This window comes from Bos mutus, chromosome 14 (assembly GCF_027580195.1).
Source record: "Bos mutus isolate GX-2022 chromosome 14, NWIPB_WYAK_1.1, whole genome shotgun sequence".
NCBI classification, from domain to species: Eukaryota; Metazoa; Chordata; class Mammalia; order Artiodactyla; family Bovidae; genus Bos; species Bos mutus.
The window spans coordinates 4,934,872-4,956,889 of NC_091630.1; the positions used below are offsets into that span (position 1 = coordinate 4,934,872).

Below are 22,018 nucleotides of genomic sequence, written 5' to 3' on the forward strand. Positions count from 1 at the left end.
ACAGGCAATAGATTAAACCCTGTGGTTACTACGGACTACATAGGAAGGGGCCTATAGATCTTGAGAAATATAAGTCAGACCAAGGAACTAGCCAAAAATGAACTGAACCCACAATACTCACAAGAAAAGCAGAGAAAGTCCTACATATAGTTTTACTATTTTTACGATCATTCATTCTTTCTTTTTTTTTTAATTAAAAAAAAATTTTAAGTCCTCTATTGTTCCTTTAATGTTCACTTTTATAACCTATTACTTTGCAAAAAAAAAAAAAAAGACCCTATTTTTTTTCTTCTTCAGCAAACTTCATATATATACATTTTATAAATTTTTGACCTTTTTTTTTTTTTTTTTCCTTCTTTTCTTTAACATTGTATGTTTGAAATTCCAAACTCTACTCTAGTTTTTTAATTTTAGCTTTTTGGTATATGTTATCAATTTTGTACCTATAGTTTGTTTTATAATTTCTGTGACTTTTTTTTTTTCTGTTTCTTTCTCTTCTTCTTTTATATAACATTGTATATCTGAAATTCCAAACTCTACTCTAGATTTTTTAATTTATGCTTTTTGGTATTTGATATCAATTTTGTACCTGTATTTTCTTTATAATTTTTGCGACATTGTTTGTTTTTGTTTGTTTGTTTGTTTTCTCTCTTTATGTTTCTTCTTCCTTTTTTTTTAACATTGTATTTTTGAAATTCCAAACTCTACTCTAGATTTTTAATTTTTGCTTTTTGGTATTAGTTATCAATTTTGTACCTGTATTTTCTTTATAATTTTTGCGACCTTGTTTGTTTTTCTTTGTTCGTTTTTCCTCTCTTTTCCTTCTTCTTTTCTTTAACATCGTATTTTTGAAATTCCAAACTCTACTCTAGATTGTTAATTTTTGCTTTTATGTATTTGTTACCAATTTTGTACCTTTAAGAACCCAATCTTCAGGACCCATTTTTCACTAGGGAGTGAGATTACTGGCTTGACTGCTCTCTCTCCCTTTGGACTCTACTTTTTCTCCACCAGGTTGCCTGTGTCTCCTCCCTAACCCCTCTCTACTCTACCCAACTCTGTGAATTTGTGTGTTCCAGATGGTGGAGAACACTTAGGGAACTGATTACTGGCTGGATCTGTCTCCCTCCTTTTCATTCCCCCCTTTTATCCTTCTGGCCACCTCTGTCTCCTTCCTCCATCTTCTCTTCTCTGTATAACTCCGTGAACATCTCTGAGTGGTCCAGTTGTGGAGTGCACATAAGGAAGTGACTACTGGCTACCCCACCCTCTCCACTATTGATTCCACCTCATCTCATTTGGGTCACCTCTAACTCCCTCCTCCCTCTTCTCTTCTCCATGTAACACTGTGAACCTCTCTGAGTGACCCTCACAGTAGAGAAACTTTTCATCTTTAACGCAGATGTTTTATCAATGGTGCTGTATAGAAGGAGAAGTTTTGAAACTACTGTAAAAATAAGACCGATAACTGGAAGCAGGAGGCTTAAGTCCAAACCCTGACTCCAGGGAACTCCTGACTCCAAGGAACATTAATTGACAGGAGCTCATCAAACGCCTCCATACTGACACTGAAACCAAGCACCACACAAGGGCCAACAAGTTCCAGGGCAAGACATACCAAGCAAATTCTCCAGCAACAAAGGAACACAGCCCTGAGTCTCAATATACAAGCTGCCCAAAGTCACCCCAAAACCATAGACATCTCATAACTCATTACTGGACATTTCATTGCACTCCAGAGAGAAGAAATACAGCTCCACCCACCAGAACACCGACACAAGCTTCCCTAACCAGGAAACCTTGACAAGCCACCTGTACAAACCCACACACAGCGAGGAAAAGCCACAATAAAGAGAACTCCATAAACTGCCAGAATACAGAAAGGACACCCCAAACTCAGCAATTTAAACAAGATGAAGAGACAGAGGAATACCCAGCAGATAAAGGAACAGGATAAATGCCCACCAAACCAAACAAAAGAGGAAGAGATGGGGAATCTACCTGATAAAGAATTCCGAATAATGATAGTGAAATTGATCCAAAATCTTGAAATTAAAATGGAATCACAGATAAATAGCCTGGAGACAAGGATTGAGAAGATGCAAGAAAGGTTTAACAAGGACCTAGAAAAAATGAAAAAGAGTCAATATATAATGAATAATGCAATAAATGAAATAAAAAACACTCTGGAGGCAACAAATAGTAGAATAACAGAGGCAGAAGATAGGATTAGTGAATTAGAAGATAGAATGGTAGAAATAAATGAATCAGAGAGGATAAAGAAAAAATGAATTAAAAGAAATGAGGACAATCTCAGAGACCTCCAGGACAATATTAAACGCTACAACATTGAATCATAGGGGTTCCAGAAGAAGAAGACAAAAAGAAAGACCATGAGAAAATACTTGAGGAGATAATAGTTGAAAACTTCCCTAAAATGGGGAAGGAAATAATCATCCAAGTCCAAGAAACCCAGAGAGTCCCAAACAGGATAAACCCAAGGAGAAACACCCCAAGACATATATTAATCAAATTAACAAAGATCAAACACAAAGAACAAATATTAAAAGCAGCAAGGGAAAAACAACAAATAACACACAAGGGAATTCCCATAAGGATAACAGCTGATCTTTCAATAGAAACTCTTCAAGCCAGGAGGGAATGGCAAGACATACTTAAAATGATGAAAGAAAATAACCTACAGCCCAGATTATTGTACCCAGTAAGGATCTCATTCAAGTATGAAGGAGAAATCAAAAGCTTTCAGACAAGCAAAAGCTGAGAGAATTCTGCACCACCAAACCAGCTCTCCAACAAATACTAAAGGATATTCTCTAGACAGGAAACACAAAACGGTGTATAAATTGAACCCAAAACAATAAAGTAAATGGCAACGGGATCATACTTATCAGTAATTACCTTAAACGTAAATGGGTTGAATGCCCCAACCAAAAGACAAAGACTGGCTGAATGGATACAAAAACAAGACCCCTACATACGTTGTCTACAAGAGACCCACCTCAAAACAGGGGACACATACAGACTGAAAGTGAAGGGCTGGAAAAAGATTTTCCATGCAAATAGGGACCAAAAGAAAGCAGGAGTAGCAATACTCATATCAGATAAAATAGACTTCAAAACAAAGGCTGTGAAAAGAGACAAAGAAGGTCACTACATAATGATCAAAGGATCAATTCAAGAAGAAGATATAACAATTATAAATATATATGCACCCAACACAGGAGCACCGCAGTATGTAAGACAAATGCTAACAAGTATGAAAGGAGAAATTAACAATAACACAATAATAGTGGGAGACTTTAATACCCCACTCACACCTATGGATAGATCAACTAAACAGAAAATTAACAAGGAAACACAAACTTTAAATGATACAATAGACCAGTTAGACCTAATTGATATCTATAGGACATTTCATCCCAAAACAATGAATTTCACCTTTTTCAAGCGCATGGAACCTTCTCCAGGATAGATTACATCCTGGGCCATAAAGCTAGCCTTGGTAAATTCAAAAAAATAGAAATCATTCCAAGCATCTTTTCTGACCACAGTGCAGTAAGATTAGATCTCAATTACAGGAGAAAAACTATTAAAAATTCCAACATATGGAGGCTGAACAACACACTGCTGAATAACCAACAAATCACAGAAGAAATCAAAAAAGAAATCAAAATTTGCATAGAAACAAATGAAAATGAAAACACAACAACCCAAAACCTGTGGGACACGGTAAAAGCAGTCCTAAGGGGAAAGTTCATAGCAATACAGGCACACCTCAAGAAACAAGAAAAAAGTCAAATAAATAACCTAACTCTACACCTAAAGCAACTAGAAAAGGAAGAAATGAAGAACCCCAGGGTTAGTAGAAGGAAAGAAATCTTAAAAATTAGGGCAGAAATAAATGCAAAAGAAACAAAAGAGACCATAGCAAAAATCAACAAAACCAAAAGCTGGTTCTTTGAAAGGATAAATAAAATTGACAAACCATTAGCCAGACTCATCAAGAAACAAAGGGAGAAAAATCAAATCAATAAAATTAGAAATGAAAATGGAGAGATCACAACAGACAACACAGAAATACAAAGGATCATAAGAGACTACTATCAACAATTATATGCCAATAAAATGGACAACGTGGAAGAAATGGACAAATTCTTAGAAAAGTACAACTTTCCAAAAACTCGACCAGGAAGAAATAGAAAATCTTAACAGACCCATCACAAGCATGGAAATTGAAACTGTAATCAAAAATCTTCCAGCAAACAAAAGCCCAGGTCCAGACGGCTTCACAGCTGAATTCTACCAAAAATTTAGAGAAGAGCTAACACCTATCCTGCTCAAACTCTTACAGAAAATTGCAGAGGAAGGTAAACTTCCAAACTCATTCTATGAGGCCACCATCACCCTAATACCAAAACCTGACAAAGATCCCACAAAAAAAGAAAACTATAGGCCAATATCACTGATGAACATAGATGCAAAAATCCTTAACAAAATTCTAGCAATCAGAATCCAACAACACATTAAAAAGATCACACACCATGACCAAGTGGGCTTTATCCCAGGGATGCAAGGATTCTTTAATATCCACAAATCAATCAATGTAATACACCACATTAACAAATTGAAAAATAAAAACCATATGATTATCTCAATAGATGCAGAGAAAGCCTTTGACAAAATTCAACACCCATTTATGATAAAAACTCTCCAGAAAGCAGGAAAAGAAGGAACATACCTCAGCATAGTAAAAGCTATATATGACAAACCCACAGCAAACATTATCCTCAATGGTGAAAAATTGAAAGCATTTCCTCTAAAGTCAGGAACAAGACAAGGGTGCCCACTTTCACCATTACTATTCAACATAGTTTTGGAAGTTTTGGCCACAGCAATCAGAGCAGAAAAAGAAATAAAAGGAATCCAAATTGGAAAAGAAGAAGTAAAACTCTCACTATTTGCAGATGACATGATCCTCTACATAGAAAACCCTAAAGACTCCACCAGAAAATTACTAGAACTAATCAATGACTATAGTAAAGTTGCAGGATATAAAATCAACACACAGAAATCCCTTGCATTCCTATACACTAATAATGAGAAAACAGAAAGAGAAATTAAGGAAACAATTCCATTCACCATTGCAACAGAAAGAATAAAATACTTTTATTCTTTAATAAAATTAGGAATATATCTACCTAAATAAACTAAAGACCTATATATAGAAAACTATAAAACACTGGTGAAAGAAATTAAAGAGGACACTAATAGATGGAGAAATATACCATGTTCATGGATTGGAAGAATCAATATAGTGAAAATGAGTATACTACCCAAAGCAATTTATAGATTCAATGCAATCCCTATCAAGCTACCAAAGGTATTCTTCACAGAGCTAGAACAAATAATTTCACAATTTGTATGGAAATACAAAAAAACCTCGAATAGCCAAAGCGATCTTGAGAAAGAAGAATGGAACTGGAGGAATCAACCTACCTGACTTCAGGCTCTACTACAGAGCCACAGTTATCAAGACAGTATGGTACTGGCACAAAGACAGAAATATAGATCAATGGAACAAAATAGAAAGCCCAGAGATAAATCCAGGCACCTATGGACACCTTATCTTTGACAAAGGAGGCAAGAATATACAATGGATTAAAGACAATCTCTTTAACAAGTGGTGCTGGGAAAACTGGTCAACCACTTGTAAAAGAATGAAACTAGAACACTTTCTAACACCATACACAAAAATAAACTCAAAATGCATTAAAGATCTAAACGTAAGACCAGAAACTATAAAACTCCTAGAGGAGAACATAGGCAAAACACTCTCTGACATACATCACAGCAGGATCCTCTATGACCCACCTCCCAGAATATTGGAAATAAAAGCAAAAATAAACAAATGGGACCTAATTAACCTTAAAAGCTTCTGCACATCAAAGGAAACTATTAGCAAGGTGAAAAGACAGCCTTTAGAATGGGAGAAAATAATAGCCAATGAAGCAACGGACAAACAACTAATCTCAAAAATATACAAGCAACTCCTACAGCTCAACTCCAGAAAAATAAATGACCCAATCAAAAAATGGGCCAAAGAACTAAATAGACATTTTTCCAAAGAAGACATACAGATGGCTAACAAACACATGAAAAGATGCTCACCATCACTCATTATCAGAGAAATGCAAATCAAAACCACTATGAGGTACCATTTCACACCAGTCAGAATGGCTGCGATCCAAAAGTCTACAAGTAATAAATGCTGGAGAGGGTGTGGAGATAAGGGAACCCTCTTACACTGTTGGTGGGAATGCAAACTACTACAGCCACTATGGAGAACAGTGTGGAGATTCCTTAAAAAACTGGAAATAGAACTGCCTTATGATCCAGCAATCCCACTGCTGGGCATACACACTGAGGAGACCAGAAGGGAAAGAGACACCTGTACCCCAATGTTCATCACAGCACTGTTTATAATAGCCAGGACATGAAAGCAACCTAGATGTCCATCAGCAGATGAATGGATAAGAAAGCTGTGGTACATATACACAATGGAGTATTACTCAGCCATTAAAAAGAATACATTTGAATCAGTCCTAATGAGGTGGATGAAACTGGAGCCTATTATACAGAGTGAAGTAAGCCAGAAGGAAAAACACCAATACAGTATACTAACGCATATATATGGAATTTAGAAAGATGGTAACAATAACCCTGTGTACAAGACAGCAAAAGAGACACTGATGTATAGAACAGTCTTGTGGACTCTGTGGGAGAGGGAGAGGGTGGGAAGATTTGGGAGAATGGCATTGAAACATGTGAAATATCATGTATGAAACGAGATGCCAGTCCAGCACAATACTGGATGCTTGGGGCTGGTGCACTGGGACGACCCAGAGGGATGGTATGGGGAGGGAGGAGGGAGGAGGGTTCAGGGTGGGGAGCACATGTATACCTGTGGCGGATTCATTTTGATATTTGGCAAAACTAATACAATTATGCAAAGTTTAAAAATAAAAATAAATAAATAAATGAACAAATTCACAGAGGTTTGGATTATCTTTTTTTTTAATTTTTCATCTCTTTTACAATGGGACCTCATACCAACTCAAAACAATATTTGGAAAACAGAAAGACAGCAAAGGGATAATTCATGAGCTATACTGGAAATACACTGTTATTCTGTCTCTGCTGCTGCTGCTAAGTCGCTTCAGTCGTGTCCGACTCTGTGCGACCCCATAGATGGAAGCCCACCAGGCTCCCCCGTCCCTGGGATTCTCCAGGCAAGAACACTGGAGTGGGTTGCCATTTCCTTCTCCAATGCATGAAAGTGAAAAGAGAAAGTGAAGTCGCTCAGTCGTGTCCGACCCTTAGCAATCCCATGACTGTGGCCTACCAGGCTCCTCCGTCCATGGGATTTTCCAGGCAAGAGTATTGGAGTGGGTTGCCCTTATTCTATCTCTAAGGACCCGCTATAAAAAATGAGGCACAAAAGCAAAAATAAATGTTAAGAAGCGAGATAGAGAGAGACCTGGAATCTGTGGTAGCTCAGTTTTGGTTTTTTTTTTTTTTATACTTTTGAGTCAGGATCTTGTCCTGGGGTCCAGGATTGACTTTGTTATGGGAAACCAAAGAAGGGAATGAGTCCCTAAATACTCTAGAAATCTATGTCAGATTTCACATATATAGAATTCTTTTCATTTTGTGGGGAGGTAGGGAGAAGTTTCATAGCTTTACTCATGTATTTATAGAATCCATGATCACAAAAGGGTGAAGAACCACTAACATAGAACAACCAGAATTACAAGAAAGGACAATTTTCTCTTTTGAGTTCTGTCAGGAAATTAAATCTTTCAACATTTCCCCACTTCCCTTCCTTTGCCCTAATTCTCTTTGATGAATTCAATGCTTTCAGAGTTATTTTGCTGAAGCTTAGAGAAATGAATAACTTAGAAAACAGCTGGAGGTACCTGGACTCACAGATTAACTAAAGGGTTTCATGAAAGCTCAGCGTGATATTTATGAAGAGGGTCGTCCTAAGACAAAAGACACCAGGGAGTAGAAGCAGCTTTCTACTCTTGAACCTATTTCTGAGCCATCAGCTGGCACTGTTATTCTGGATGGGTAGAAGCCCAGCAGATTTGGCATAAAGGAAGTTAGCTGCCAAACATCGGGGAAGAAACAGAGAATCCTTGCAGGACGTTCAAATCCTCCACCTAAGTTGGCAACAAAGAGAGAGGGCACAAAACAGGAACATGAGTCAAAAAAACATTTGAGCTGCACGCTTAGGTGATCCGATGTCTTGTCCACGTGCCTCCTCTCAGCAGGTGCTTTCATCGGCTACTTCAGAGAAACGTGGACAGCTCCCATAATGCACCTCGCGAGCTCTGCCAAACATGTGAAATTCTGGCAGAAGCAAGTAACCGGGAACCACGCTTTCCAACTGGCATTTAGCTAAGGGATAAGGTTTGATGACCATCATATATCTTCTGTCACTTCTTTGCCCTTTCCATACTAAGACTTACAGACTTATTTAAATCCTGGAATCCATTTTTAACTTTCTTAAAAAAATATGGATCATCAAGTCAGGTCCTTTTCTTATCCTTGCCATGAGATTTATTTTTAAATTGTTCGATTTATTTTCAGAAAATACTTTCAAACATTATAGGTCCTGAGCCTCTTTTGCAAAGGTATTTCTTAAAATCATACTCTTCTTTCTTTGGCCCTCATGTTGACCTTTGATAACTTAAGCTGAAAATTTTATCAAGCCTGTTTCAGGCCTTCTCAATATCTGGCAAATATATATTAAAACACACAGTCAGAGTAGGTTTGCAAAGAAAGTATTCAATTCTTTAGAATGCTTATGGGGGCTGAGGTAAATGAAGTGCTCCTTGGCCCTGCCATTTTTAATAAAGATTCACTTAAATTCTGGGCTCCAAATAAAAATTTCCAAAGATGTCTCCTAGGATTTTGAGGTACAAAGATGTCTCCTAGGATCTTTATTGCCCTCAGAGCAATAAAGAATCTGGTTTGTCTGTCTTTTTAACCATGATTACATGAGAAGTTTTGACTGATTCTGTGACATTAGACAAGACTGGAACATGGGAATGGATGTGGGTTTTGATCACCATTATGATTTCTTAAAGAAGAGAAATAAGTAAATCACAAAACTCAACGCTGAACACAAGATTTGTAGAATTCTGAGTGTAGATATGGCTTCAGAAAGAACTGACTTCAGGTTAAGTACACACCAGACTAAAAGATTATGTGATGTTTCTATATGATTCTAAGTCAAGTGATTCCTTCATTATTTTTAAAAATAAGTCACAGGTGATTTTTCTTCCAAATTTGATGTACAGATTCTTCATGTAGGCTAACTAGTTATAATGATGGAACAGCCCCACTGGCCTTGCTAACAGGTGGAGGAATAACCAGAAGTGTCAGTTCTTATATGAGATACATGGTTTTCATAATAGAGCACGCAAACGGTAGCAATGTTGGGCCATTTATTTCATCATAATATAAAATCCAGTTGTCATCGTAGCTGCATATTTGTCTTCAAGAGTAAGCAAATGAATTCTTAACATTTCATCTCAAGCTGCTCTTAGGTCATTATATTTGAGTAATAGACCTGATATTGCATCAGAATAATGTTGCAAATGAAAGCATAAGATTCTCGAATGTAAATAGAGTAGAAACCTAATGCCATTTAAAAGTATAGTACATAATAGACAAGAAGAAAGGGATAAAATGATTTTTGGTCCAATTAAACAGAATAAAATGGGAAGGGATAAAAGTCATTAAGAAATCAAGTATGCCTTAATTGCAAGATAAGGAAGTCAATGCAATAGATTTGAATTTAAGCTCAAGTTTAGTGAACTTCCAGATTACTATTTGAGTTCAACAGAAAGAAGAAAAAGATTTTGCATTTGCAAGCAGGCTGTCTTGCTAGTATTGAAATAAACGTGTTTTTAAAGCTTGTTTTGTAGGATTATGTCAGAAGCAGAGCTGTGCTTCTTGAGGGAAGATGAGCTTCCTCCTGGGCCCATCAGAATGAAGCTTTCACTGTCCTGCCCTTCAGAGGCTGGGGTGGTCGGTGGTTCTGCTTGATGCAGAGTTCTCCATCGCCTTCAGCATTTGCTAGCAGACAGCGGAACTGCGCCAGCTTGGGGGAAGGATAACATGTTTAGAGAAGCAAAAGCTATTGATGTCACACAGAACACTTTTTTTTTTCCTAATATGATTGATGCAATGTTATTTAGAAAATCAGGTTGAAGACTGCAATGGTTTCACTGATGGAAAGGGAGGAAGCCAACAGTACTTCCACATGTCTTTGCACCAAGCATTTGGCTTAAATTATTGATGACTGACTGGATTAGCATTCCAGCTTTCTCACACTTGGATAAGAGACTTCCCTGCTTGGCGCCTCAGTTTCTATACGGTACTATTTCATTGTGTTTTGGTGAAGGCTAAATGGCTCAACACAGATAAGGGTCTTAGAATGGTGTTTGGCATGTAGCTTAATACTAACAGGTCACACTGCAGGTTTGCTGTGAGACTTGACTGACAGAATGTACGTAAGGCACCTGATGAAAAGAGCTGCTCAATCAATGGCAGTTTTTATCAAAATTATAAACAGTGATTAATGAGATATTTTACTGAATATTGAAGAGCTTAAGCTTTAAAAAAGAATGGAAAACCAATGTCAGCGATCAAGGTATGCCACTGGAGAGTCACAGCTCCCCGAAGAAGTTGGATTTTTCCTTATTAAGGTGAAAAGAAGAGCAGGAATTCTGAATCTCTACATAAAGAAAAAAAAGTGCTTACAAATACACTCTACTTTTTGACTATTAAATAGATCTGATGTCACTAATAAATCTTTTTCAGTTGAAAGGCAAAGGGAACTCTCTAAAATCGAATGGCAGTAATAATTTCTCTCAGTATGAATTGAACTGATATTCCTGCTTTGCACTTCCAATTCCCGTACATGCCCCTCTGACACTCTACCTGTTCCGAGCTCGCACTGATGGTCTCTTTAAAGATGATCCAGGTGACACTCTCGTGAAGAGGAGGGTGAGTCAGTGAACCAGAGTAGGCCCAGTAATCCAGGGATGGAGGCAGGAGGACAGAGGGGTCGAAATTTGTGAATGGAGCTTTCTTGTTCTGAAAGAAAAAGATAAGCAATATATCATTATGCCCTGATGTAAAATATTTACATCATTGTATATATGACATACATATTATTTGGTAGATAGGTCTTAGCAAAGAATTTAATCAGTTTTTCTACTATATAGTATTGCATGACTGGTATGTTTGTGGTGGCTCAGCTGCCCATTAATGCAGGAGACACAGGTTTGATCCCTGGGTGGGGAAGATCCCCTGGAGAGGGACATGGCACCCACTCCAGTATTTTTGCTGAAGAATCCCATGGATGGAGGAGCCTGGTGAGCTACAGTCCATGGGGTCACAAAGAATTGGATACCACTTAGTGACTAAACAACAACATGTTGGTAGATACAAACAGAAAAAGTAACAGATGACTGAAAATACACTACAATAGAATTGTGACTGATCTTCTTCCTCCTTCATTTGGCTAAGTATAAGCAGAGGTTAAACATTTGTTTATCATCTATATTCTTTATTCTTATTTCTCTACTGATTGGTCATATTGGTATATACAAATAAATTGATATTCATATGTTAATATTTTATGTAGTCAACTTGATTAGAACTTGTGTATTAATTATGTTGATTTTATAGTTTTCCAGGTGGATGTCAATGATCATATCCTCTACACTTAAGGCAATGGCACCCCACTCCAGTACTCTTGCCTGGAAAATCCCATGGATGGAGAAGCCTGGTAGGCTGCAGTCCATGGGGTCGCTAAGAGTCGGACACGACTGAGGGACTTCACTTTCACTTTTCACTTTCATGCATTGGAGAAGGAAATGGCAACCCACTCCAGTGTTCTTGCCTGGAGAATCCCAGGGATGGCGGAGCCTGGTGGGCTGCTGTCTGTGGGGTCGCACAAAGTCGGACACGACTGAAGTGACTTAGCAGCACACTTGATGATAGCTTTGTCTCTGTTTTTCTAATATTTATCCTAATATGTACTCATTTCTTTCCTTATTTAACTACATTGAATGGACAATAATTGGAATGTTCATTTGTGGTGGTCACAATTGACACCCTGGTCTTATTCTTGATTGAAATGAAAATGCTTCAAATATTTCACTATGAAGTTTGATGCTTGTTTCAAATTTCTAGTTGATATTCTTTCTTAAGTTCAGTTTAAATTTTAGAGGAATATTTTTCTTTCTCTCTTTTACTCTTCAGGAATGGATATTGAATTTTAATCAAACATTTTTCAAGCATCTAACAAGTGAAATTTGCTAACGTAATGAATTATATTGAGAGGTAGTTTAATACTGAATCATCTTTGCATGCTTTTGGTAAATTCTACTAGTTTGAAAGCATGGCTCTTTTAACATACTGTTGAATACGATTTTCTGTAATCTATTTTAATATTCCTTTTAGCTACACTGCTAAGTAAGATTGGCCTATGATATCCTTTTTGTGGTGTTCTTACCCAGTTTGTGTATTAGGTTTCATTAAATTAAATTAATTCCTTGAATTAGGTTTTTTTGGTCCCCTAATCTAGGCAGTTTAGTTCAAAGTAGCATGATTGTTTATTAAAAGTTGTGTGACGTTTCCCCATAAAGTGGTCTGGGCCTAGGGTTTCTTTTATTAGGTACATTTTTTTTAAACTATTCTTTTTACTTCTTTTTATATTATTGGTCTATTTAGACTTTCAACATATTTTGAGTCAGTTTCTCTACGTTTTCCTAGACATTCCTCTATGTGATCTAAATTTTCGAATTTGCTCATGTAGTGTGGTACTGCTGACCCTTGAGCAATGTAGGGGTTGGGGTGCTGACCTCTTGAGCAGTTAGAAATCCGCACTTAAGTTTATGGTCGTCCCTCATAATCGTGGCTGTGCATCAGCAGGTTCATTTAGGGGACCATTGTGTGGTGCTGGAGCAAGCATTTATCAAAAAAATAATCCACAGGTTACTGGACCTGTGCCGTTCAAACCCATGTTGCTCTAGGGTCCACTGTACAAACTTTTCTCTTTTAAAACCTTCTAATGCATCTTGAGTTATGACCCATTTCCTTATTTGTAATAATTTGTTGTATTTCTATTTCCCCCCATCATCAAACGTGCCAAAAGTGCCCTTTTTTGGTTGTTTTTTCCCCAAAGAGTTAGTTTTTCACTTTATTGAAAAAATTTTACCTGTATTTATTCATTTTCTTTCTTATTTTATTAATGTTTTACTTCATGTTAATTAATCATTTCCTTCTACTTTCTTTTCATTTATCATCTTTTACATTCTTGAATTGAGTGCTTATTTACCTGTAAACTTTCTCACTTTAAAAAGTGTAATTTTTTTGGACTCAACATGAACTAGATTTATTTTATATAAAGGTATGATAGTTCTACAAACTGTAAATGACAATGGCAAATCTCTGACAATGATTTAACTCTTTATTGTCAAAATGGTGAAGCTAAGGTTAAATATATCAGAACAACCCATCTTTTTCTCAGCTGACAGTGGGCATCATAGTTATGATGTATGAAAAAGCTATGAAAACTATTCTTCTACAGGCTTCATCTTGCTGAAATAGATAAGCAGTAACTATGAAAAATGAAACCCAAATAAATCACTGCTCAGAGACCTCAGAAACGAGGGACGTGTAAGCAGCACCTTGATTTTCCGATTGATGGTTTTGCTCAGGTCTTCCTACTCCTCACATCAAATATGCAATTAAATGATTTCTGAGGTTCTGTAGATTCTTGTTCTCTGATTTAAACTAACTTAATGAGTCTATTTACCTTATTTTTAACTGCTTTTAAGGCATCAAGTACTTTCTGAAGGTTTGGGTTGGCCTGACCCACCTGGAGATTAAAAAAATAAAGTGTGAGATAAAAATGGTTACCAAGTAAAATCCTATTTAGTTACTTTTTAAAAAATTAAAACCAGTAACTGAAGAAAAGATATGCAAGTCAAAATACAGGAATTTAGCACAACTAAAATACAAAAGCAAACCTCTTTGGTCTGTTCTATTAATTCTAATCAGTAAAATGAATAATATGTTACAAGTGTTCAATAAAGATTCACTAGAATTACTATAATTCCAAAAGTTAGTCACCCAAATATCCTGAATTTAATAGTAATTTCCCTATAGGACTTTTCAGGGACTCCCCTACAGAAGATTTGAATCTTCCATATTAAATATCAGTTCAACTTTCTTTATGAGACAAAAGTCCTCTTCATATTTTTTTCAGATGAAAATTAAATTGATAAACTCCTGACTCCGTGACGTAGAAAGTTTAGAAGAAAAGTGGAAGATGAGCTGAAAAATAAAAAAATTAGTGCCACCATCAACAGCCTCCCATTTCATCTCTGCCTGAAATGTATTTCTCTCTTCAAGAGGGGAAAGTCCAGCGGAACAAACATATACCGGAGACCTGCTTGCTCACCTGTGCAGTCACTAGTAGACGGGCACACTTCAAAGAAGAGAGATGCAAATGTCCCTCTGCTCTATTTCACCCTAGTTTGCGGTCTGATTGGTAAGGAATAAATTTAGCAGAGCTCCGAGAGGCTCTACGACTCACCTTCACCAAAACGCCAATCAACGCCAAACCATCAGCCTGCGAGGCGGCATCAGCGAAGCTGGGGTACTTGGCAGAATTCCAGTGAACTAAATGAAGCTAAAAAACACAGCGTGATGGACCAGTTGTTCACACCACGGTGAAGGGAAAAAGCAGGTTAGACCTTAACATGTTGATATATACAGATACATCTTGGCTTGGGTAAACAAAACTTGTGTGACCCTTTATCCAGGGCATGGGAAGGGCTATGTTTGCACTTTTAAGAAGGGTTTTCTTAAGAAAATAGAGTTGAACAGAGTGGGCACGTTGCAAATCCTGGAACCAGTAAGTAGAACTTCTTTTTTCCACAATATCAAAACAAAAAAACCAAACACCTCTCTGTTTGGTGTGAGAAGATCAAGTATTTCTAGCTAACTAGTTTGGAGACAAAAACTGAAATAATTTTCTAACTTGAGGTACCCGGTAACTTTGTGAGAAGGGGCTCCTGAGATGTCTGGAGTGGTGGCCAAGGGCAGGTTCTCCTGATCGTATCCAGACACCTTTCAAACCAACATCCCCTGCCTACCTTCTCTGTGAAACTCTAGACCTGTATATCCAAGTGCATGTGCATGTCTTCATGATGCTTTCTTGATACCTCCACATGGATGCCTGATATGCATCTCAAACTTAACACAGCTAAACTAGCACTCTTGACTTTCTCTTTTCCAGATCCATTTCAATTTCCCGCTTTAAGAAAAGGCATCACCTTCCATCTAACTGCTCAATTGAAAACTGCAGTTATTCATTCTTACTCTTCTCCACTGATTGGCATCCATGCTTCTGCAGCGCATGGATGTGACCCTTGCATTTAGTCCACAGCTTTAAGGCTTTGCATAACTGCTGACTTTCCTCTGGGAAGTCAAGTCAAAATGGGAGAATTTTGACTTGAATTATGGCTGAACTCAAATGCTACTCCTGAAAAAGTCTTTTTCTGTCCACCTAATGTCAAGTGATCACCGGGTCGCTTGGATGACTCTAAACCAAAGCAGTCCCTCCCCGCCACCCACACGTCTCCTCTCTGTCTCGGCTCTGTCTTTCTCCCCACCACTCCCCTCTCTTGGTCTCCCTCCCACCCTCCCTACCCTCTCGTATGTCGAACTTAGTGATTAGTGCCTGTCGCCTCCAGCCTGGATTAACTTCACTTTTCTCAAATTAGATAGGAGATTCATTGATTCAGATTTCTTCAGTTCAGTTCAGTCCAGTCGCTCAGTCGTGTCCGACTATTTGCGACCCCATGAACCCCACGGCCAGGCCTCCCTGTCCATCACCAACTGCCGGATTTCTTAGATACAGCCAAATATCCTCCCCCAGACGTAATACTATTACTAATTTAGACTTTCAGCCCATTTGATTTCAGTCCACTTTCAATTTTATGAAAAATAAATAGGAAAAAATAAAACATGTAATAGATTTCTGCACCATTGAAAGTTCCTAGCCTGGCTTTCTAGTGTAACATAAAGTAAGTTTTAGTTGTATACTATTCCCAAGTCTTGTATCAAAATGAATACTACACACTCTGTACCTAACAATCCCTCTTACAAAAATGCCCTACACAATTGCCTTCACCAGTGTGTAAGATATTTGTACAAATGTATTTATTACCCATTTTTTTGGTAAAGAACAAAAAACAACAGCAGAATGAAATGCGAAAGGCATTGCAATTGTTCCTATGTAGGAGTTAGTTAATAAATTCTAACATATGCATACATGGAAATACCGTACAGACTTTAGGAATTCCTACTGACTTGGAAAAATGATCATGATCATTGGTAAATGAAAAAAAAAAAAAAAAAAGATTGTTGCAAAACTATGTGTATTACAGATTCATTCTACAAGAGTAAAACAAAAAAGCCAACCAGTCTGTGCTGGTACAAACTTATTGAATAGTCATGCATACAAAGAACAAAAGTTTTTTGTTTTCAGTCTCCATACCCTCTGTTGAGAGTTTGATGCACATTTTCTTGATTTTACTGTGGATATACAGGCAGAATGTCTTGAACTGAATCACAGACTTCCATGTGGAGGCAAGTCAAGAGGCCAGAGGGTAGTGGCCTGCTGCCAGGGAGCCCCAAACCCTCGTCTAGAGTATGCTACTCGTTGTGATGACTCCTGAGGTTAAACTGGCCCTCTTAGTCGAATCTTATGGAGTGTCTTGGGCTGGTTACACCTCTGCTGTGGGTGTGTGCACACTCGAACCTTTAAATGAGAAGAGAATGATGGTGTGTTCCCCTGGGGCTCAGAGCTTTAAAAGGACAGCAGCAACTCCCCTTGAGGTTAGTCTGATGTCAGGCAGCAGTTTCTGAGACATTCTGAAATGAAAGCGGATTCTGAGGCCCAGGAGTTTGACTGCAAATTCACCTGCCTCCCTCACGTGAAAAATTTCCCTATTGCCAAATGCAGTGTGTTACTGTTTAAGTTTAAATGAGCCTAGGAATTCTTTACAGGCCCCAAATGTTCATTCCTTTGGAGCCGTTGAAATTGTGTCTTAAGTGATAAGGGGGGTTTCCCTGGTGGTTCAGATAGGTAAAGAATCCGCCTGCAATGCAAGAGACCCTGGTTTGATCCCTGGGTGGGGAAGATCCCTTAGAGAAGGGATAGGCTACCCACTCCAGTAGTCTTGCCTGGAGAATCCCATGGACAGAGGAGCCTGGCGGGCTACAGTCCATGGGGTCACAAAGCGTTGGACATGGCTGAGCGACTAACACACATCCACATGTTATAAGGGTGCTACTTCTGGGAGAGCTCTGTATGGCTCCCCCTCACTTACTACGCTACATTACCTCTGCAGAAAATTTGGCTCCATCCACTAAGTGCTCAGAGCCACAGTCATCTGTGATGCCCCAGTGAAAATGGAACTGCCGCAGCCTGTAGCTTTCAGATAGAGGACCCCCTTTCAGCACTAGAAGAAAAAGGAAACTGCTATTAGTGTTACAGTCATGAGCTCCAGCTTGTCTTTGCATTTAATACAAATTAACATTAAATTGGGGCGAGTAGAAATGAAAATAACCAGTAGTCTAAAGTTTCCGTCTTGTTGGTTTTTCCCCGTGTCCACAATGATGGGCTTCAGATGTGCAGAGCACCTTCAGATGGTGCGTGAGTTACATGGTTCTCAGCACATGGGCTATAATTTTATCTTTTCCTGTTTTCAGGAAAACATATTAGAAGATGAGTGAATTCTAGGATTAGAGCTCTTTCCTTGATTCTGCTTTAGTTTATAAATTCATTCATTCTTTCAACAGACAGTAATGGACAGTATGCATTAAGATATCTAGCAATTTATTTTTAGTAACAAATCACTCTGCATGTATCTTGTAACTGATCAAGATACAAGAGGGTATTCTGACAGCTTTACTGAGAATCCCTAGCCAGGGACCAAAAGAAAGTTCCAGCAGGATGGTAGAGTCACTTTTAAAATTCTAACACTGAAGGATCATTTTGCTGTAGAGAGTCTGTCCAACCATACGAGTAATAAAACACATGTAGTACCAGACCTAATCCAATATTAACAAAGGACGTAGCCCCAAGATGTCTAAAACTTAGGCTCAGAACCTTGAAGGAAAGTGCTATGACTAACTTTGCCTTTTGACAGTAGAGCTGATTTATGAAATTGTCATTTAGTAAATTATTCAGTAAACAGTTTTGAGATTTTTCCTGTGAGCGAGGAAGTATGCTAGATTCTGGGAGATGAAGATAATTCAGTTACTATGATCTAATAGGGAGAGGGGAAGCTAGACAAAAATACTTATGCACAGAATGATTCCATGCAAGATACACCCAAGACCAGTTTTTTTTTTTTTTTTTGGTACTGGTACCCAAGCACTTCACGAGCTGGTGATGGACAGGGAGGCCTGGCATGCTATGATTCATGGGGTTGCAAAGAGTCGGACACGACTGAGTGACTGAACTCAACTGAACTGAAGCAATTCATTGTTATGGAGCCATTTTCCTGGCCACAAAAAATAAATATACTCTTCATCTGTATTTCTTCCCTAATGCACTCGTCCAACCTCATCTCAATTAGAAAATATTTGCCTTTTCAGTTTTTATATTCATGATGATTCCAGAATTTTGCGAAAAAGTACTGTTTATTCAGAGGGTGTAAAGTTAGCATAAAGATATTGGAAACCAGAAGAGATGGAACAGAGTCACTGAGAAGAACGCTGAAAAAAGACCGAGCTGGGAGTCCCCAGAATCACCTTTAACACTTGGAAATATTTTAAAACTTCAAGATACCCCAGTAGATGGCATCAATGCTACCCGTGTGCACCCACTGCATATGGGTGTTCGTGTTTCTGAAAGCCCTGCTGTTTACATTTCCCCAGTAAAGTCAAAGACAAAAATTAGAAGGACCTTTTGGCTCACCTGATCTATTATCACTGTCCTCAAAGTTTACATGAAAGGAATGTCCCACGTTGACGATTTCTTTGGCTGTGGCTGGATTGTAGGAGACACTGAGGGGTTTCAGAGAGGGATCACGCTTGGTTTCACTGGTTTTGATGTCGATAGGAGATTGGTTATTTCCATTTGCGATGGGGTACAGCTTGCCCCAGTGTTCAGGACCTACCAGGACGAACATGATTACAATCAAAACTGATCTAATGCTTGAGTCCAAGTTTTAGGAATATAGTTTTACTAGATTAAGATTTATTCAGGTATCTCAAATGGTATTCCGGTTAGCTTAATGGAAATCCCAGGTGTGAGAATGCCCCTTTTCTATGCTACACTGGCAAATAGTATCTTTGTCAACAGAAGTCTCATAGTCTATGGGATCAGACTGTACCTATTTTGCTGTTAGCAATAAACCTCTATACATAGGGAGGGAGAGAGGCTGAGAGGCAGAGAGGAGAAAAGAGGCAGAATACATTTTGTAGACATCATGGGCCCTAAGGACAACTGTTGAGAATGTATGCAAAGCTGGTGTAAGTCAAAGGCACTTCAAACCATTAATCTATGACTTTACCGTTATTTTAAGTGCTCAATATCTCTTTTCCTGGAAAAGGGAAGAAGCCGTTATTTGATCTACATGAGCAGAAGAATGCTTACCGTTTTCACCATCATATCCCCAGTCAGGACTTGCCATGATCTTCTACTTAGTTTTCTTCTCCTGAAAACAAAGACAATACCTGGAATAACTGACTGTAACTGAGTGTGCGATAGACAACTGAAACCGCAGTTCACAGGGTTTTTATAGAAAGTCTCTGCCTTTGTGCATGTGTGTTAGTCACTCAGCCCACTATTTCATCATCTTTACCTATCAGGAAGTATATGCATGTTAAAAAAAAGGTATTGTTTAAAAAAGCTCACAAAGGTAAGGTCAATTCCAATTGCTTTATTCTCTTATATTGTTGAAGAGAAATATCAAAATCTTAGCTTCTGCAAAACCAAGCCCTGTCATTCTCATGTTAGTAGAAGATATGGCTGAGTTATCACACATGATGCTTTGAATTTCCAGTTAAAAAGGACTGTGCATTTGAGATTCCCAGCTTTTACCCTTGCTGGACACTTAAGCAATACTAGCAACAGGAATTGAGTCAGGAGAATAATTTGCATATTTACAGGCAGATCAGAACCAATATCATGATGTTAATTTAAAATCAGATAAGAGAACCACTCATCATTTGTAATACATTGGGTTTGCCGTTTGTAGTATATTGTAAAATCTTAGGGAAAAACGCAAACTTTTAGGCCAACTCAATATATTATTGATGACAGTACATTTCAAAGACATACAAGATGAGAGTCAAGTTCCTCGTTTTGAGCAGTATTGGAATTCACAAATGGAGATTTGTTTTATGTGTGAGCACGGTCGTGTCCGACTCTTTGCAACCCCCTGGACTGTAGCCCACTCCCCGCCCTTCTGTTGCCTCACAGGCTGCCAGCTGTGAGCTGTGTGCACTCAGTCATGCATTCAACAAATCATTGTGTGTGCTCAGTCATGTGTGACTCTTTGCAACCCTATGGACTGTAGCCCGCCAGGCACCTCTGTATGGAATTCTTCCAGGCAAGAATACTGGAGTGGGTTGCCATTTCCAACTCCAGGGGATCTTCCTGGCCCAGGGGTTGAACCTGTGTCTCTTGCATCTTCTACATTGGCAGGTGGATTCTTTACCACTGCTGCTGCTGCTAAGTGACTTCAGCTCTGTCGGACACTGTGCGATCCCACAGACGGCAGCCCCCAGGCTCCTCTGTCCCTGGGATTCGCCAGGCAAGAACACCGGAGTGGGGTTGCCAGTTCCTTCTCCAATGCGTGCATGCATGCTAAGTCAATTCAGTCATGTATGACTCTGTGCAACCCCATGGACAGCAGCCCACCAGGCTCTTCTGTCCACGGTATTCCCCAGGCAAGAACACTGGAGAGGGTTGCCAGTTCCTTCTCCCAAGAGCCACCAAAAATGGAGAACATTTTATTAAGACTGAAATTACATACAGCGCAATACTTTTTTACACATCAAATATTGAAATAGAAGCCTTTCTTTAGTATAGTTCTATAGAATCTATAGGAAAACAAACAAACATGCCTGCTAATGTAGGAGATTAAGAGTCATGAGGGTTCAATCCCGGCTTGGGAAGATGCCCTGGAGGAGGAAACAGCTACCCACTCCAGTCTTCTTGCCTGGAAAAATTTCACGGACAGAGGAACCTCATGTACTACAGTCCATGGGGTCCCAAAGAGTGAGGCACGACTATATGGTTATAGGGCACTTTCATATTATTTTACCATCACACCACACATAAAAATCCTATACAATGTGTTATCATTTTGCAACTGAGAAAATTTGAGGGGTTCACCACAACCAGGGAGAAGCCAAGGCTCCAGCCTCCACATCTAGTTGCTTTCTTTGCCTCCATCTCCGTGGAAGGCCCCGCTGGCTGAGCCAGGAGGTGGCTGATCCCCAGTTTTCCGTCTCTGCCCACGATCCTCTTAAGCCCAGCTGAAGCCTGGACTGAGGTGAGACTTGCCAGCTGTTGAGTGATGAGAAGATTCACAGGACTTGTTAAGGAGGCAAAGAGGAGTGATGAATGTGTGTCAGATCTTGGCTAGGTCTGCATTCCCAAGGCTCTAAATGTGCTCAGAGGAAACGCAACCTGAAAAAAGCCTTCATAGTAACGCTTTCCATGCCTGGGAGTCATACCTGCTTCCATATTCGTGTACTGTGAGCTCCCTGGGCTTTCTGAAGGAAGAGGGTCTGTCACAGCTCTTAGCCAGGCTTATCAGAGCCACGTTTTCTGCCCCTTTTGGGTGCTGACAGCCCAACGGTTCAGACGTAGAACGGGAAG

The 22,018-nt window shown here is 38.8% G+C and overlaps 1 protein-coding gene across 1 annotated transcript; it reads right to left on the bottom strand.

The window, feature by feature from the left end:
- Nucleotides 1–8,662: 8,662 nt before the first annotated feature.
- On the bottom strand, nucleotides 8,663–19,993 carry LOC102266213 (carbonic anhydrase 1). The gene is made up of 7 exons (XM_005904588.3): nucleotides 19,784–19,993; nucleotides 19,103–19,300; nucleotides 17,521–17,639; nucleotides 14,705–14,800; nucleotides 13,922–13,984; nucleotides 11,035–11,190; nucleotides 8,663–10,192 (listed from the first exon to the last, which is right to left on the bottom strand). Exons 1-7 carry the CDS (start codon nucleotides 19,818–19,820, stop codon nucleotides 10,076–10,078), a joined length of 786 nt encoding a protein of 261 aa, XP_005904650.2. The 5' UTR covers nucleotides 19,821–19,993; the 3' UTR covers nucleotides 8,663–10,075.
- Nucleotides 19,994–22,018: the final 2,025 nt, after the last annotated feature.